Source organism: Phaseolus vulgaris, chromosome 9, assembly GCF_051622355.1.
Source record: "Phaseolus vulgaris cultivar YP4 chromosome 9, ASM5162235v1, whole genome shotgun sequence".
NCBI classification, from domain to species: domain Eukaryota; kingdom Viridiplantae; phylum Streptophyta; class Magnoliopsida; order Fabales; family Fabaceae; genus Phaseolus; species Phaseolus vulgaris.
In genome coordinates, this window is record NC_143506.1 from 16,000,251 (window position 1) to 16,020,626 (window position 20,376).

Sequence of the window (20,376 nt, forward strand, 5' to 3'; positions counted from 1 at the left end):
GACAATGAGAGAAACAAAAAAGTATGATGCAAAAAATTAAATACATATTACATATATATTAGATCGGTTGGAAGTGAGAACTATTGTGAAATTTATCAATGGTTAGAATTTATATTAGCTAAGTTTGTTATCGTTTTTGTGTAAATTAGTTTAATAACAAATAATTATATTAACAAAAAAAAATAGTTAAATTTTAAATTGAACATATATATCTTGGTAATTGTCATAATTATAAAATAAAATAAAAAAATCATAAATGATTACGAGATTTCTTAATAAAATATCTCTATCTCACATATATATTGAGAATTTACTAATACTCAATTATCTTATTAAACTAAAAGCATAGTTGAAGAAGGTTAAATACAAAAATAAATATTACTTTAAAAACTAGTTACCTATATGTTGAATTGTATTTTCTTTCTCAACTTATCACCATGCCACTAAAATTCTAGATTTTACTCTTTAATATGATATGAATTTCATCACATCTATCAAAATATTTTTTAGTTTTAAAAGATATTTTTGGTCCGATGAATTTCAAATTGTGGACATTTAAGGAGGTCGTAACCATGAAATACAAAAATTGTGGCAAAAAGTTTCTTCCGTAATATAATTACTCCATCAAACTGTGATTTTTTTCACAACTCTGGTGGTCTTACCGTTTTTTAATCATAGTATGGATTTTGTAGTTTCTACAATTTCTTACTTACTTTTGCATATCTCCATTCAATTTTTTTATCAACAATAATAAATAAATAAGAGTCATTTAAAAAATGGTTCAACTCTTATACATAATGACAACTTTAATCACACCTAGTAGACATACTTACATGTATGGCTATACAAACACTAACTTAATCATCTAACATACTAAGTAAACCTCTCATAAGATCATCCTAATACAAACCATCGGATCTATGTACTAATCAGAAAAAGAAAAAAAAAAAGCAGATTGTGACTTGGATAAAACCCAAAACGAAGTCTTTAGTTGGACCAACGCAAAAACCTTTCGGCATATCTCCATTATATCTAACTCCCCACTCAAATAGAGATGGAATACCACTCTTAAATCACAAATGTTTCTAAATTGCTCTATCTAAAAAAGAGTTTTAAATTGCTTTTAAAAAAAGTTTCAAATTGACTAGTTAGTCCATATTAGAAAATAGGGTACTTTAGTCCTTTTCCACCTCTCTAGTTTGAAATAAAAAAGGATGCTGAAAGAAAGAGTCCTTTCATTTATTTTTCTTTGTCCTGATTTTGATAAAAAAAGGATTTCGGATAGTATTCGATTTTTTAATAACTAAAATACCTATTTTATTTTTTTCAAATTATTTTCCCTTTTATCATAACTTTAATTATACATGTTTTATTTGTGTTTTTTTGTTTAAACAAATTTTAAAATATACATTTAATTATTATTATTTTTTAAATATTTTTGTTTACTAAATCAATTTCAAACATTTAATTATATAAATATAAATTTTTATTTTTCATGAAAAATCATTTAATTAATATTTTGAATACCGAAGACTAAAGACGAAATTGAATAAAAACTTTTACTATACAAACTATATATTTAAACCTGTACCGTCTCTTCCTTATGTAATACTTTTATTTGAGCTTTATTTTTTGAGAAAAAAAGACTGAGCTTTCCATTCCTGGTGCATGTTTATCTAAAATATTTCTTCCAGAAAAAAAAACTTTACTCTTTCTTTTCTGAAAAGATTTTCCAAAAATATTACATCGTTTTAAGCTGGGCCCGCTAATCCATATTAGCCCAAGAAAAAAGAACATTTTCTATTACATCATATCTCAATCAAACCGATAAACTAATGAATTATTCAAGTAATCGATCTAGGTAACCCTAAAAAATTACTGAAATAATTTTATTTCCTTTTATTTTTGCACGAAATTTCAATAAACACATCTACTAAGATTTAATGAGTACTTTGGTTAAAACATACTATTAATTCTGTTTCAAATTCTTTATATATTGACAACAAATCTGTATTATATTCTTTCTCAAACTACATTTATAAAAATTAAATTACATTTTTCCATTAAGAACATTCAATTGTGTCATTTAAACGATTATCATTTGAACTATTATTTGAATGATTTATCTTATAAAATCTGTTACGTACTTTTTCATGTTACTTCATAGTTTTATCTAGATTTTTTATTTTATATTATTCTTTAACAAAATTTATCAAATAATAGTGAAAACATAAAATTATGAAGTTAGTCACAATTTATCTTCTATTAAATAACTTTTTTTCTCAAAAAAATATCTTATTTTTATATTAAAACTCCAAGCAATTTATCAATACGTCATTTTTTCAGTTAGTATATAAGTGCACACTTTAACTTACGATTTTATTATGAGATTTAATTAAACTGAAGTCCTGTTCTAAAAGAAAGTCTCGGTTAAAATAATTAACTTTCCGTAACTTTGCCATTATGTTAAAGATTGCGTTGAGCAAGAAAGGTGAACTTCAAATTACATACAAAATTTCTAATTAAAGAGATGACGAGTGTAGATGAAAAACATTCGCCTAATTCTAATTAAAGAGAGTGAAGGACTATATTTCTACCTCAAATTGTCATTTTGTGAAGAAGTCTTGAGAAATAGAGCCAAAAAGCTACCTGTAATTTGTGGCTAGAATTCAAAGCTATAGCTGAAATAATGTCTAAAGCAAATTTGTGAACTTCGGGCCTTACGGCCATCCGAATAAGCATTGCTGTCCACTCCGCTGGCGCCAACTTCACCACTTCACAAAGGTATTCAAACCCTTTTTCAATCCTACCAAGCATATCACGCTCCTGCAACGTACAAATAACTCAGACAAACGGAACAACAAAATCTATTTTTTCTTATATTCAGAATAAAAAATCACGCGACAAGTACATGCTACCGCCCTACTCGAATAACAAAAACCTAAATGGACTGTTTCATTCAAAGAAAGAAGTGAGCAAACTAATTGGAAAGCATGGCATGGGGAGGAGAGTGAAGAAGGAAAAATAAAATTTCCTTGCTTAGTTTATCTGCTGAAGAGAGCAAATAAAATCAATTTACTATTATATCATTTCATATACGTCTTTGTATTGGTAAGATTTTTTAAATTTTCATAGGCAATCTGCTTTATTCCTCTGAAATCAAGCGAAATCTTAGTGCCCTCTAAGGATGGAAAAGACGACAATATGAAGATGCAGGGGCTTCAAATCAGTGACAGTGGCAGTGATAAAACAATCAAAGACGCTCCTAAGAATGCTAGCAATGACGGTGAAGCTGCAGTCCAAAGTGTTTAAATTGTCTGAAACCGGTGATGAAGCTAGAGATAAGGACCTCGCAGAGGCGGAGTGCAATGGAAGGGATTTGGGAGTGTTGAGTAGGATGGAGACAATTTATGTAATGTTTAAATTAGCCGTGGCAAAAATATTTCAAAAATCATGATTAATTGTATCTAAAATCCATCATATCATCTATTATTGATATAGTTCAGTAGTATATAATTGTGTTTTTCTTTTGGATATATTAAAAGAAAGTAATTTAAAGATATGTTCAATAATAGTTGGTTTTGCATTAAAATAATTAATCGATAGAGGTAAAGTGTGGAAATATTAGAATATAATGATAATTTTGAATCACAAGCTCCAAAATTTATTTATTTTATGATAACAAAAAACATTTTTTGATAATTTTACTAAACACGCCATGGCCTTTTCTTCCACCAACCAAAACAATACTCTCCGAATATGCCCTAGTCCAATTTAATCAACAAACCTCAAGTACTTTCCTAGCTTGAAAGTCCGAGCTCTCCTCGGAATTTTGGCTCCTTCAATTCTCCTTCCCTCCCTTTTAGACTTTTAAACCGAACAAAGAATTCCCTCCACCAAACAAAAGGCGAGGGGTGATGGGGGGATTGGGGTACGGGTGGTCATGGATTGGATTTAAAATCCATATCCATTTTAACTAGATCATATTTATTTGGATTTTTTTTAAATCTATTTAAAGTGGATTAAATCTAGATTAAATTCATTTTGATATGGACACAGACTAACTTGGCTCGAACTGGGCTTAAGCTGACTCAACCTGAACGTGGATCAACTCGGCTCGACATCGACCCGGGTCCGCTCGGCTCGACATCAGCCCGGACCCAGATGGTTGGACACTGGCCCGGACCCAGACGACTCGACATGCCGAGCCTAGACAACTCGACATCAGCCCGGACTCAAACGACTCGACATCGACCTGGGCCTGAACGACTCGACATCGGCCCAGGCCCACTCAGCTCGACATCGACCCAGGCCGACTCGGCTCAACATCGGCTTGGGGCCGCTCAACTCCACATTAGCCTGTGCTCAGACGACTCGACTCAGCCCAGGCCCGAATGAATCTAAATCGACCCAAGCCCGGATGACTCGACATTGGCTCGGGCCCAGATGACTTGACATCGACCCGGGCTCGGAAAACTCGACATGGGCCCGGGACTGCTCGAATTGACATCGGCCTGGGCCTGGACGACTCGACATTGACCCGAGATTACTCGACTCGACATCGGCCCGGGCACACTTGACTCAACATGGGCCTAGGACTGCTTTGCTCGACATCGGCCTGGGCCTGCTTCGCACAATATCGGCCTTGGTCCGCTCGTTTTGACATCGACTCGAACCTGCTCGGCTCGACATCGGCCTAGGCCCGCTCGGCTCGACATCAGCCCTGGCCCGATCGTCTGGATATCGTCCTGGGCCTGCTCAACTCGATATCGGCCCGGGCTTGCTCGACTAGATATTGGATACGAAAGAATAAGCTCAACATGGGGTTGGACCGGCTCGACTAGACATTGGCCTGGACCAACTTGGCTCGATATTGGCCCCGGCCGACTCGGGTCGACTCAATATTGACCGCTCAGCTCGACTTGGCCCAGGGTTGACTTGGCTCGACTTTGGCCCGGAACGATTTGGCTCAACTTGGGCCCGAACGACTCGGCTCGACGTGGACTTGAGCCGACTTTGCTCAACTTGGGCCCGGATTGTCTTGGCTCAACCTGGATCGGGCCAAGTCAAAATCCAACCCAAAATGCAATTTGGATAATCCAAAAATGTATCCAATCTTATATCTAATCCATATCCAATTGAATGGATTGAATTTAAAATCCAAAAATATGGATTTGGATTTGAGATAAATCAATTTAAATGGATTAAAACTAATATGGATTTGGATAATTATAGATTGGATTTTGTAATTTGGATTTTTTACCCGGGTATGGGGTTCAATGATAAGGACAGTTTCGTGCTCTCACCCTTATCAAGGCCCCCCTTTTGGTCATTCATTGTAAACTCCTTTCTTCAAAAACAATATTATACCACTATCCTACCGTTGTCACTGTCTAACATTCCACCACCTAACTTCTGCCCACATCCCCTTCCATCACCTCCTCCACAAACCCACCTTGTCACCACGGCCACCTCAAATGAAAAATCATGTTCTAACGTATCATTACTCTATATGATAAATCCATTATAATTCTCCCCATGATGCCATCAAACTATTTGGATTGACACGATTTGCACACTATAGAGTAATAACGCACTTTACAGCCATAAATACATAAAGGTTATGTATTTTCCCAATACAAGGATTAAGTTCTTGGATATTTAGTTAATTTAATTTGTGATATTAAGTGAAAATAGATGGATTTTGTTGTCCAAGTAAATGTATGATAGCGCATTTCGCTTTTCTTCAGAAAAGGTTCTATAGTCGGTCTGCAACCCCTACCCCTACACACCGGAGAGATATTTGAGGTGATCTAGTAGTACCTATGCTGAAGGGGTACTTGGTGTGATTTCGTTTCCTACTTGGTGGGATCAGTCTTAGCTTTTTTTTTTCCTTTTGCCACATTTCACTGAAAGGGTTGAAGGGAGATAGAGCATGAAGTTCTTCGCAAGAGCCAACTAGATCCTCTTCCTCATGAATGAGGAGATTGTAAATAATTTATTCCCTAGAGATGTGCAAATGCATTTAGAATATATTTAACAAAAGAAAATACCTCAAATAGTAATGTACTCTGGCCTTGAGGCTTCTCATCAAATGCGCAATCAATCACTTCCTCTTGCAGAAAATGTTCAGCTGCTTCTACTATATCCCGAAGAAGGAAAAGACGCACTCTAAGACCCTTGTCTGATAATATGAATGATAAAAGATCTTCAGTGGAATCGACAACAGCATGGATGTCAAATAATTTCCAAACAGAAGAACTTGAAAACTTTTCAGAACTAGGGTCTCCAGTTATCTCAGAAGCTTGTTCAGATATTGCTGCTACCTGAACAAAAATGACACCCATATTACACAGTCCAAAGTTGTAGAATAATGTTATCCACTAGAATTCAAATTTAAGGGAAGAAACTAAAAGGATCATCATTTGCAAATGCCGAGATATTTACTCAAAAGGATTAGACATTTGAATAAAGCACATTTACTTCTATGGAAAAGCAACATAATTCCACAAAGTAAATAGAAAAATGCTAGTAACAAACACTATTTATGTTTTACGATATTCTATTATTGGATGAAAAACAAGTGGCATGAATTAAATGATGTCTCACTCCTGTTTAGTAGGCTCCATTCCCTGTTTAATGGGATCAACTCGCATTTCACCCATTGAAGGGTATTGAAATGAGTGCGTTGCTAGCATTTTTCACACTAATAACGTAATTGTGCCACATAGGGTTCCAACTTTCAAGAGTAAGTACACAAATAAAGCAGGCTACAAATTTATGTCAATGTTACATAGCAATTACGTTTATTTTGAGAAGTTATAATGTGAGCATGAGCCTAAAGGGTAGGTCATCTCAAAAGATTAGTCCATCAGGTGGAAAAAATCCTTGAGACTTATAAGCCTCACTTGTTAGGTGAGACTCCCTCGTGAAGGACTCATAACAGGTTATGTTTCAAATGATACAAGTAGGGTAACCTTGTGAATAACTTTTTGGCTTATTTCAAGCAATATTGGGATGAACATATTCACATTACAACTATATTGTATGGATGAGTAGAAAAAACAAAACAGATCATACCAGGCGTTCTAACCGGTTCCACCTTATGGATCCATTGTTACGAATGAGAAGTTCCCTCAAAATTCTTCTCATATCAGGGTTTGGATCTGCTATAAGTCTCCCAATGACAAAAGGATATGCACTCTCAATGACTTTAAAATCAGGATCCAGAACTTTAGCTGTGCCTTCAAGCGATCCCAATGCTCTTATCACAAGGGCATAATCTGGCGGGAGGGAGAAATTAAATTCGTACATGACATCATATAGTTGGTTCATAAGTCCCTGAAATACAAAGAAAGTATTAAACTTTGAAATATAAAGTGTCATCATACCTGGTGATTGTGCTTCAGATAGGTATAAAAAACAATAAACCTTGTTGTGGAAGACATTAGCAGAAACAGATCTATGAAATATTAACTTAGAAAATAACTAGAACTTTGAAAATCAGCACCAAAACAAACAAGTAGAATAAAACAAAAGCCAGGAATGGAATGAAAAGAGGAGAAGAGACACTTGATCCCAAAGCAGAGGTTGCCCCCAAAGATTTATCCTTGAAAATTCAGTCATTCCTATCGGAAAATAAGCACCAAAATAGTGCATAACTTGTATACTGCCAGCATTTTCCTATGTAGGCACACCCCACCCCCTCCCCCTCAACAACATATTTTAAAATTCTCAAAATTCTGCTTAGGGATACTAAGGCTGATGACCAAAATATATGATGAGCACCAGCTACAGCTATTACAGAGCAAAAATTGATCCTTAAAAGGAGTATAGAATGAAAAACAAACCTGAAAATCTTGGGATTCACCAGTCCGATCAGCGAATGACACTTTCAGCGCATCAGAAACTGAATGCACATCAACCCCTTCAGGAATAAATCCCAAAGAAAGGAAGTCATTTGCCAAGCTTAGAGAGTCACGATTAACAAAGTGCACAATCTGAAAGAGAGAAAGGCTTAGTACTAGATACAGCAACAAAGGAAAATATGTATCTCCAATCCTCAGGAAAGTGTAATGTATTGGAGAGGAGAAACTTCAAAAGGAAAAAAAGTATACAGACACTGCATGTCTAGGAACATTTCATCCAAGAGATATTTAAGATGAATGGATCCAATAAATAAAAGGATACCTGGATAACATGTATATTAGCATCATAAAAGAAGTTCCCAGAAATATGCAATATTTTTTCTTGTAAATTATGTAATAACTATTTCAATCAATACCTTAGATTAAGAAAAGCAAGACTCTGGAGGTCAGACCTTATGAGAGATCATGACCAAGTGATTTGCAAATAAAAGCTATCAAAACCTAAAACGTCCTTTTGACTCTTCTCCAGCATCACCACAAATAGGATGACCATTCAACAAGTTCCCATAAAGCATGCTATTAGATGTAACCCTAGAATATAAGTATAATAAATCTTATGAGAGAAAAAAATAATATTATTCAAATGACAATTATGTCATCAATAGGCCATTGAACAGTGTATATAAAAAGAGATAAAGGGAACGTCAGAAAAATGGGCCCAACGGAAGCAAAAGCTGGGTGGTGTATGAGAAGAGGAAAACAAAAAGGCACAAGATTGGAATTTGATGAAAGGAAGTGAAGGAATCAAATTGGAGAGGGAAATGCTCAACAGACTGCACAGCTTCCAAGTGCTGCCTGAGGGGAGAATTGGAGAATAATAACTGTAGTGATGAGGAAAATCATTAGTGGCAGGGTCTGGAACATGAGGGGCTATCTGAGAATTGAGGTAGTGAAGAGGGTAGTCCTGGACAGGGAAAGAGTGAGCACTATCATGTAGTGTTCGTCTTTTTCTTCCAGCCTTTTCTAGTTTCTCTGTTTTGGCTGTCATATTTCTGGTTTGTCAGAGTATTCTCTATTTGGTGTAATGAGCTGTGTCTCAGTCCTTTTGCTGAATATTATCCAGAATTTAGTTTCTATCAGTTTAACATTATAAAGTTAATTTGAACTTCTCAAACATATTACATATTTTTGGAATAAAGACAGTGGCCACAAAATGTAGTGGAGATTATAACTAATCAGTAAGTTAAATCCATTACAAGAGTAATACTTAGATATTTCTCACCATTTGAATAAGTCCAATTCGATAATGCCTAGGAATATCCCCCATCATTCCAAAGTCAAAATATGCAAGTGATCCATCACTTATTGCAACAAGGTTTCCTGGATGAGGATCGGCATGGAAATAACCAACCTCAAGCATTTGCCTCAAAGAGCAGTATAATCCCTACAAAGACAAAAATATGAGGCAAGGGGGTAGCAATTGACAGTGCTTAGCATCTTAGAGTAATGATGCACTTAATATGAAGCCAAAAGATATTAAAACTGAGCATTCAATACTAATTCAAAAACCCGCAAGCATAGTAAGTAAAAAGAAATGCACGTAAACTAGACAGACACAATGGCATCATAAATGCATCATATACATGTGACTTATAAAACTGGTGTACTTCATACCTGGTCAATGAGCTCCCTTCTGTTCAAAGAAGCTTCAGCCAAGCCTGTTTCATCTGTAAGCTTAATTCCATCTATCCACTCCATAGTCAGCACAGTGGAGCACGTGTAGTCCCAATATATTTTTGGAGCTTTGACAGCATTTGTTCTTTTGAGTTTAACCCCACCTGCAAATTTGTTGCTCTGCTCATTACCACCTCCTGAAAATTTGCTTATAATTTGGGTATGGACCTAATTCAACCCTACAATACTTGCTTGTTAAGTGACGGTTGTCCCCCACTTGTATACTGTTTTAGGCTCTATCTCTACTTCAATCAATACGGGAAACAGATTTTTTTCCAATACACTTTCGAGCTTGGTGCATGGATAATATAAATAGACAACCTTTTTTAATGGACTTGGTAGAATCTTATATTTGTATGAGTCTAATTAGACTCTACAAAATCAGCTTGCATGGTGAGAGATATCTTCAAGAAAATGGGGTTCCCCTTGAGGAAGGTGATGTTGTTAGCTAAGACGTAGAAGCTGATTTTGTAAAGTTGAGATGGGTGCAAACCCAAATTCTAAGATGGTATCAAATTATATTCTAATTTCAATCAAAAAAAGTCACTAATCATATTAAAATAGAGCCTAGCCTATAAAGAGTACATAGGTGGGAGTCTATTTTCACCTCATAAGCCTGTTTTTTGAGATTGAATTAAGTCCAAAAGTCATTCTAAGAATAGTCACCAATCTAAACTGCATGCTAAAAAACTAGGTATTATTTAATCAAGTTAAGAACAGAAATGTTCATAACCTTATATATTGCCCACTGGCCTCTCGTTTGAGGAACTGTAGAGTAAGAACAGATTCTTATGTGTAATTATCCTAGCCATTATGCATAGAGTAATTGTCCCCCACTTGTATACTGTTTTAGGCTCTATCTCTACTTCAATCAATACGGGAAACAGATTTTTTTCCAATACACTTTCGAGCTTGGTGCATGGATAATATAAATAGACAACCTTTTTTAATGGACTTGGTAGAATCTTATATTTGTATGAGTCTAATTAGACTCTACAAAATCAGCTTGCATGGTGAGAGATATCTTCAAGAAAATGGGGTTCCCCTTGAGGAAGGTGATGTTGTTAGCTAAGACGTAGAAGCTGATTTTGTAAAGTTGAGATGGGTGCAAACCCAAATTCTAAGATGGTATCAAATTATATTCTAATTTCAATCAAAAAAAGTCACTAATCATATTAAAATAGAGCCTAGCCTATAAAGAGTGCATAGGTGGGAGTCTATTTTCACCTCATAAGCCTGTTTTTTGAGATTGAATTAAGTCCAAAAGTCATTCTAAGAATAGTCACCAATCTAAACTGCATGCTAAAAAACTAGGTATTATTTAATCAAGTTAAGAACAGAAATGTTCATAACCTTATATATTGCCCACTGGCCTCTCGTTTGAGGAACTGTAGAGTAAGAACAGATTCTTATGTGTAATTATCCTAGCCATTATGCATAGTAACATGTGTCTTTCATTTTCTCTCCCTTAACATCATCACACATTAAAGTATTGAGCATAATATAAAATTAGAATTTGAGATTTAAAAACATGGTTGATTTAGGGACATGCCAAAATTATATCAAAGAAAATAGTATTTTTGGTGCAGATGTTTAACTTACTAGCAGACCAACAGTAGAGAGAAGCAAAGCGCTCAGCATTTTTTCCCTCTAGGACATAATCAATTTCATCAAACATGTGCCTGACCTGTTGCATTAATCTACAATGACTAACACATAAAGCAATTGCAATGTAAACTAAAAATAACACTCCATAATAGTCAGCTGCTATAGTGGCCATCATACACAGACGTAAAATATTATATTTCTTAAAATGCCAGGTTAAAAAATAGGTCATACAAAGTAAATGAGATCTTTGTGCTCTGTTTTAAAGGAACTCACCATTTCATTTACTGCCACCAAAAGATCTCTCCGAGCCTTGGCAAACCGTTTTAATTGGCCCCCAATCATATTGAATAGCAAAGCATCAAGAGTCAATGAAAGTGACATACCGGGCCTCTGTACCTTTACAGCAACCATCTCTCCAGAATGCAGGTGAGCTGCAACACTTGAAGCGACAAAAGTAAACACTTCAATCTTCCTCAAACATGTAAATATTATTCTAAAATATCAAATTTAAGTGCAAGAAGCCGAGCAAATATAAAATACACAAAAATAGAATAAATTCTAAGCTAACTTTTGTTGTTAACTAACCTTTATATACTTGCCCCAAGGATGCTGCTGCAATAGGTGACGGGCTGATCTCTTTAAAAATTTCATGAATAGGAACACCAAACTGATTCTCAATAGATTTAATTGCAACACCAGTTGGAAACGGAGGTATTTGATCCTATAATATGAATAGAAAATTTATAAGGCTTTATGAAAATACAAATTACAGAAGACAAGAGCTTAGCCATAGTCAATAGATGCACCTGCAGTATTTGATTACATGGTTGAAGTACAATGGAAGATGTCATTGTACCTGTAACTTGGCAAGTTCTTGGCAATATATTGTTGGTAATATGTCAGGCCGGGTGCTCAATGCCTGCCCAAGCTGGAATCATAAATGGATTAAGTCAAACATAAGAACTGCACAGGTAATACATTTAATACATGTTAAATATTAATTATTGTTCCATTCAATATATGTACGTCATAATGACAATGCAGGAAAGAAGGAAAACAAAAAGAAAAGCTTCTTATCTATATTCAAGTGCTTTTACAACGAAAATATGACACTTAAAAGAATAAATATAATAACGTAAGACACTAGTTATCTAGAATAAAATCATAAGAATTTGGACACAAGACTAATGCAATTTTGTGTGAGAGAGAGAAATTGATACTAAATTGCATATCTTAAACTAACCTCAGCATAGATCATGTATAGTATAGAAAGAGTAATGCGAGTATGAATAGCTAATGAATGTAGAAACCAAAGGAAATAACCTGTGAGACTTGCCTTGATATAGAAAGGACCCAAGCGTATTAGAGTTTCACGAAACTGCAAAAAAATTGTATATCACTGTTCATTTAAGCCCGTTCTCCATAAGTATTAAAAAAATTAATCCACGTTCTCCACTGCTGGAAGATTTGTTAGTTGAAGAAATATTAGTGGTTTCAAATTTCTTTAATGCTTAAATATACGGTTCACATTTTACCTCTAAACCCTTTTTCATGGTTTCTCCGACAGTTTTTCTTGGTTTTCATCAATCTTAAACATACACGACTACCCTCCATCTAACCCAATCCCTTTACTGGGGCTTTCTACATATCTTCTCCACAAATATCCAAAGCACTTTAGGCGAGATTCTACCATTTTCTCATTCCTCCTGATCCCTTTACTGGGGCTTTCTACATATCTAGTATGTCTACTCATAACACCGAGTTCATTGTCGTTATCTTTTTTCTTGACAAACACTCAACTCCACACTTCACCGGAAGTCTTATCATTGTGTAATAAATTTTCCCTTAGCAATACCTTTTGTCACATACAATACCTAATGCACTCCTCCATCTCATCCACCCCACTAGAAATCCAACGATCAACATCATTACCTATTTTACCATTTTGTATGATGAACCTGCTTGATTTTAATTTGTATAACTTGTGGTAAGGCGTGGTGTCCAAGTTTCACCTCTTAAGATTTTAACTTGTATAACTTGTGCTAAGGTATGGCAAGGTCTCCATGTTTCACCTCTAAGACAGGATCAACTCGTCTCCAGCTAAACTTACATTCCAATGGTTCCCTTCTTAAGCTCCACCTGACTTCTACTTAAATAAAAATTAAGATTCCAAAATTCATCTCCACGTCTATAACTTCCTATTTATTTATTCTTTTCTCTCTCGGAGTATCATCCGAAAAAAACCATTTACCTCACAATAAAGGAAATTACACAATGCTCAATGATAAAATACCTTTATGGCTCGGACATTAATAGTAACTAATTGATAATCATAACCAGAACTTCCCTAGTGTCTGGAGTTGAGTGACAAAAGAAGTGGTTGGAGTATTGTCTCTATGTCTATTTTGTTAACGCTCCATTTTACTCTCCTTTTGTTTCCCCGACTTCTAAAAGGTTTCCAATAAAGAAGCTTTCTTTAATTTTTCATCCAGTTAATTGGTTTTAATCCTCTCCAATATCAGGCAATTTACTGAGCTTTTTTCTTAAGAGATTGATAATGGTTCAATCAAATGCATAATAAATTGAGCGGATCAGACCTGATACCGCAAACCAAAAGTAATCTGTGTTCAGTCCCTAGTGTATCTGCCAAAGACATTGAGAAAAGATGATGTTTACCTTAACAGCACGTTTTTTCGTGTCTTGGACGAAAAATTGCCACATCGTTAGCCTTAACACATGAAATGAAATAATTGATGCCCTGTATAAAGCCAAAAAGGGGCCAAAGCCGTAGATAGCATTGAAACTCTTAGAGCTATAAGTTCCAAGAGCATGCCCAAATTGATTTTCAAGCGATTCCCTCCTCATCCTCGCATACTCAGCAGAGGGCGTTACGCCATGCACGCTGGTGAAACCAGTTGAATATCTGCAGCAGCATCCACGATGAACGAAAAAATTGAACGTCATAAAACAAGAAACGGACCAAAACTCGACCTCAGTTGTTAATCGGTTGTGCACGGGAGAACAAAAAAAAATAACTCACGAATTACGGTGCAGTAAGCAAGACGAGGAACGGCAATCCAATTGCACGCATTTGCTTAAGATAATTTCAGTGAAACTGTCGTGATATAAATCTGCAAGAAAAATAAACTCTCACTACAATAATAGCAACAATAACCTAACAGCCAATCAATTCTAACAATAATTGAATATAAAACAGCGAATAGAAATGGGATAGTTTGCAGAGAGTGATGATCAGAGGAAATGTACGTGCGGACTTGAGAATAGGAGCGCGGTGTCGGTAGAGAGCTGCGAAGGCATTCCTCGTCATTGATATGTATGGTAAAGAAGTTCAGTGGAAAGCATGGGAAAACGCTGAACACCAAGTGTTTGAGAAAATGCATAGGTGCGACCAATTACTCATTGGTTTGATTCGATGAGTAGCGGCAGTGAGTGTGTGAGCTTCTTGCAATTCTGAAAACTGAAGAAAACTGCCACGTGTGATAAGGTAAGCACCGCACTTGACAGTTGGCACCAAATTTGCAGAACGAACCGCTCTCTTCTTCTATTGGGATTGGATTAAACCGCTACGACTATGGCACTCTCGAGAGCTTTAAGTTTGTTTTGTTGACCCTTTGAAGCTTGAGGCTACCATTCAAAAAATATTTATTAGATTTTTTATAATTGTAGAATAATTTTAATTTAATTTAAAAAATATATATTAATATTTTAAAAAATCAAATTTTATTGTATAAATTGTTATTATGATTATAAAAATAAGAAATAAATTATTGTGAATCACTCATGAACAACATCTTTCTAGTTTAAAAAATAATCTGAAACATACTTGTGTACATAAATTTTTATTATAAACTTATATAATTCATAATTATATAATATATAGATTTGTGTCTCCGTATCCTCCATTTTATAAATTTTACGTATTTCTGTATCCGTGGTATCAATGTCCATGTCAATGTTGTGGCCTTAAGTGTGTGTTTGGATTGGGGAGTGGATGTGTGAGGATTTGAGGGAGTAGATGTGTGAGGATGTGAGAAAAAAGTGCGAAGAAAGTGAAGTTGTTTGGATTGGAGTATGTTATATTGGATGTGTGAGAAAAGTTTATGGGAGTTTGAGAGTGATATGATGGTTGTGAAGGAGTTTTTTTTTTTTAAAGTGTTAAATGTTACTTTACAAATTTATCCTTATTAAAAAAAAATTAATAATGAAATGAGTTATTTTTGTTTAAAAAAAACAACTTTCACATATTTCGTAGATTTAAAAATTAAAATTAGAAAAAATAAAATAAAAAATATATATATATATATATATTAAATATAAATAAATATAATTTAAAATTTATAATTAGAAAAAAAAAGTATTCAACAAATTAAATAAAAATAAAACTTCAAATAAATTCTTAAAATATTAAACATGCATTATAAAATTAAAAAATAAATCTGATCTTATATAAATAAAAGATAATATTTTTATTATTAAAAACCCTAAAATAAAATAAAAACTAAAAAATATAACGTAATTAACAATAGAAAATAATTTAATAAAAAAATATTATCAAATAAATTACTAACTCATAAACATAATAATTATAAAAAAAATGTTAATATAAATGCAGCAACAAATAACTTCAAATAATTTCTTAAAATATTAAATATGTACTATAAAATTAAAAAATAAATCACATCTTATATAAATAAATAAATAAAATATTTTTTAATATTAAAAATTCTTGCAGATTAATGAGGGTAAATTCGGAAATTGCACTTGATGATCTGGTTTTCCCTCTACATCTCTTCATTTTGAGGGGAGAGAATATTTACTGTTCATAGATATATCCTTCCTCCTCTTCCCTGCAAAACCCTGGATTCAAACCATAGATATTCTCTCACTTCTTTCCTTGTGAACAGTACATCCTTGCAAACAGAGCCTAAGGTTCTGTTTGGATTAGGGAGGGGATGTGTGAGGATTTGAGGGAGTGGATGTGTGAAGATGTGTGAGGAAAGTGTGAAGATGTGTGAGGAAAGTGTGATGAAAGTGAGAGTGTTTGGATTGGTATGTTAGGGTGGATGTGTGAGGAAAAATTATGGGAGTTTGTGAGTGATGTAATGGTTATGAGGGAATTTTAATTTTTTTTTAAAGGTGTGAAATGTTACTTTACAGATTAACCCTTGCCTATTAAAAAAAATTAATAATAAAATGAGTTGTTTTTGTTTAAAAATGAAAAACTTTCACACATTTCCTAGATCTAAAAAATACAATTAAAAAAATATATGTTAAATGTAAATATGTATAATATAAAAACTATAATTAGAAAAAAAAATATGTATTCAACAAATTAAATAAAAACAAAACTTCAAGTAATAAAATTGAAAAATAAATCAAATCTTATATAAATAAAAAGATATTATTTTTTAATATTAAAAACCCTCTAGAAATGAAAAATAAAAAATATTACAACAACAAAAATATAACTTAATTAACAATAGAATTTTTTTTTATGAAAAATTATAATAAAATAAATTATAACTCATAAACATAATAACTATATATAGAAATATATTAATATAAACATAACAAAAAAAAGAATTTCAAATAATTTCTTTAAATATTAAACATATACTATAAAATTAAAAAATAAATCACATCTTATATAAATAAAAAATTACTATTTTTTAATATTAAAAAACCTCACAATAAAGCAATCTAAAAAATACAACACTAACAAAAATATAACTTAATTAACCATAGAAAAGGATTCCATAAAAAATTATAATAAAAAATAAGGATAAAAACGTATTAGTAGTATAATCCGATATAGTTCAATAATTAATTATTATTATTTTGTTTTATTAAATATTTGTGTTAGTTAAATTTATTTAATAACTAATATTTATAATAAAGTGTAGTTTGATACATAAAAATCAACATTTTATCACCATGCATATGCCTTTTCAGATAATATGTTTTTGCATGCATGGGTCATCTAAAAAGTACTGTGCTCATTAAACCAAATAAAACATAACATAATACATAAATACATATTTTAATATATTAATTATATTTTCAGTTTCTAATGAATAATTTAAGTTAGAATAAAATTATTTTAAGTGATGGATTGTTTTTAGGGATTTTTTTGTATTAAATAAATTAAATATTTAATATAAAATAAAATGAAAAATGTTTAGTATAAGAAGACCATGATCCAGGTAATATTTTCAATTTTAATTAGATATAATATATTCTTTTCTTTAAAAAAAACTAAATTCAATCACATTTAATAAAATATCTGATTAGAACTTGAAAAATAGGTATCACCTGATCTACTATAATAACTAATATATAAATGAAAGATTTTATTTAACTATATTTTTTTTTACACTGATTTATAATATTTTATAAAATAATAAACAAACTTAAAACTTCCTTAAAATTTATTATGATTTGTTTCTTCATTTTAAATATTATATATATATATATATTTTAAACATTGTACAATAAATTTTTTAAAATACTGACATGACTTTTCCTCTACATCTCTTCATTTTGAGGAGAGAGGATATTTACTGTTCACAGTATATCATCTCCTTCATTTTCCTGCACATCCCTTGATCCAAACCATTGATATCCACTCATACCCTTCATCTTGAACAGTACATAACTTCCTCTTCTACTCACATCATAAAGTTTTTATTTTATTTTATTATAAATTAATAATAATGATAATAAATTTCTACTTTATTATAATATACACGTTAACTTAATTTATACTTTAATACTATTAGCTCTAGGCATCAAACTAAGAGTTCTTTAAAATCATTTTTTCATGAATTAAACTTGTCCATTTTGATAAATAATTCAGATTTTCAAATAGATGAAATTTGTTTATTAAACAACATAAGCTAGCTTTTTTATTACAAAAGAATAGTTGCAAAATTATAATTCCAAGTATAAAATAAACTTTTTTATGCCATGGTGTAAAATGTATTTACTGTTGAAATAATAAAAATAATAGTATAAGTTTAGATGAATGTTTGTAGTATAGGCTCAATAAAATGGATGTGGTTCATCTAGCTAACATCATTGTTATATATGGAAATGTCATATGTATATATTTAAATTTTATCCATTGTTAACAATGGTTAGATAATAAATTATATAACACAGATAATATAAATATATATAATACAATATATATATATATATATATATATTATGACGCAGTTTATTTATTTAGTCATATTAACTAATATAAGCATAAATGATGCCATTAGTTAGATTCTTATTATATGTAGTCAAATTGACTAATAGAACTATAAATGGTATAATTTTTTATAGTTATTTGAATTTATCAAATCTCATTCATTTAAATCACAACCTTAAGTTATATATAATTTAATTTGTTTTTTCTTAATATAGAGTCAACAAAATTTGTCCATTATTTTCATCTGCAACAATTTAAATCATCAGTCAAGATAAATGAGTTTAACAAATCTTAATTGTTTAAATCTTTCAGGTTTAACATTTTAAGAGCGAAACATTGTTGTTGTTGCAGGTCTGAATATTGCTATTATATTCGAAACAGATTGAGTAGGCAGAATAAACCTAATGAAAGAGGTACAACATATATCTTTAATTTTAAAATAGAGAAGAAAAACTTTAAAACAGAAAAGTAGCTTCCAAAATAAACGGGTCAAAACTCAAAATGAAATTGTTTCGTAAATAATTTAAATTAAATTGAAAATTAAAAATTGAATTACAACTTCAAATAAATAAATAAAAAGTAATAGAAATTATCATGTCATAATCAATCAGATTAAAAGCAGTCAACTAAGTCAACCTAATCACAATTTTCATAAATTCATAACTATATAATAGCAATTGAAAAAAATAGTTTAGAACATAAGCGTATCAATCATTTCATTTTTTCAAATAACGTAGTTCACATTTAGCAATAGTCAAGTGAGAGTAAATAAAATAAAGTTTTTAAAACTAAAAAATTATTTTATTAACTACTGAAATTACAAAATAACAAAAATAAAATAGGAACGAATTTGTGTAAAAAAAACATTTATAATGAAAAATTCATATAGATTGACATATTTAATTTTATTATTTAATTTTTATATATATTTTTAATTATTTTAAAATATAGTAGGGATTTAAGTAAAACTCCATAAATATCTCATTAGTAAATTTAAAATTTGGTTTTATTAATATTAATGATTAAATTACATATTTTTTTTAAAAAAAAATAGACAATTTGGATTCTACATGGTACTTATGATCTATCATTAGTCTGAATAAAGGACATGTAAACTAACATTTAAAATAAAATAAAATATTATTATTTACATATTTATATTAAGAATATAGATTTGTAATTTATTTTAATAAATACGAATATATTATATCTATATATATAAATTATTTTTCTTTATAACTGATTTTAAGAATGATATTATTGTTTAGTTTAGTTTTAAAAAGTGCTTATCCAATGAATAAGTATCATGCAAAATAAATTTATACAAATAAATATATATAAATTATTTAGTGTTGTTTCCGGGCTAAAAATTCGCGGCTCACCAAATAACTTTATGTTTTTTCTTTTTTTCATGTTCATTATGCATTTTTATTAATTTTTATTTATTTATTTCACATTCTAATTCAATTTCTTTTTCTTATGAAAATCAAATAAATTGTAATACTTAGTAGCTAATTTAACTTTCATTTTTAATAATTTTGATAAGAATACACAAATAAGTAATAATAAATAAATCTGTAATTTATAAAAGTTAAAAAAATTATGAATAATATATTTTATACAATTTGATTATTGTTATAGTTTAATTAATGGATATATTCATTAATAACAATTTTATTTTTTTAATAATACTTATAAAGACATCCAAATATCAATCTTTATCTTTATTTTATATATTTTTTAAAATTAATATTTTTTTTTAATATATCTATTTATATTTGTAGATACACAGCTGAAAAGAATCTGCTAGTATATTATAATTAGGTTTATTAATTGTTAACATAAGCATTTTAAAAGTAAACTATCTTTACAGATTGACAAAATATGAATATTTTTACTGCAATGGGTAGAGTTATGATATGAACCCCATTTGTTGCAATCCCTACT

At 31.3% G+C, this 20,376-nt stretch overlaps 1 protein-coding gene across 8 annotated transcripts; it reads right to left on the reverse strand.

Annotated features, from left to right (window-relative positions):
• Nucleotides 1-2,430: 2,430 nt before the first annotated feature.
• LOC137820927 (Protein kinase superfamily protein) lies at nucleotides 2,431-14,832 on the reverse strand. 8 transcript variants are annotated; one of them, XM_068625270.2, is made up of 14 exons: nucleotides 14,478-14,832; nucleotides 14,251-14,341; nucleotides 13,887-14,133; nucleotides 12,547-12,588; nucleotides 12,067-12,138; nucleotides 11,796-11,931; nucleotides 11,484-11,641; nucleotides 11,205-11,289; nucleotides 9,543-9,706; nucleotides 9,151-9,312; nucleotides 7,851-8,000; nucleotides 7,081-7,341; nucleotides 6,054-6,326; nucleotides 2,431-2,826 (listed from the first exon to the last, which is right to left on the reverse strand). In XM_068625270.2, exons 1-14 carry the CDS (start codon nucleotides 14,536-14,538, stop codon nucleotides 2,599-2,601), a joined length of 2,130 nt encoding a protein of 709 aa, XP_068481371.2. In that variant the 5' UTR covers nucleotides 14,539-14,832; the 3' UTR covers nucleotides 2,431-2,598. The 8 variants fall into 8 exon arrangements, with proteins under 8 accessions (XP_068481371.2, XP_090151969.1, XP_090151973.1 ...); XM_090295843.1 differs by having other exon boundaries at nucleotides 12,017-12,138; nucleotides 14,478-14,813; XM_090295847.1 differs by having other exon boundaries at nucleotides 11,484-11,649; nucleotides 12,017-12,138; nucleotides 14,478-14,813.
• Between the last annotated feature and the right edge of the window lie 5,544 nt (nucleotides 14,833-20,376).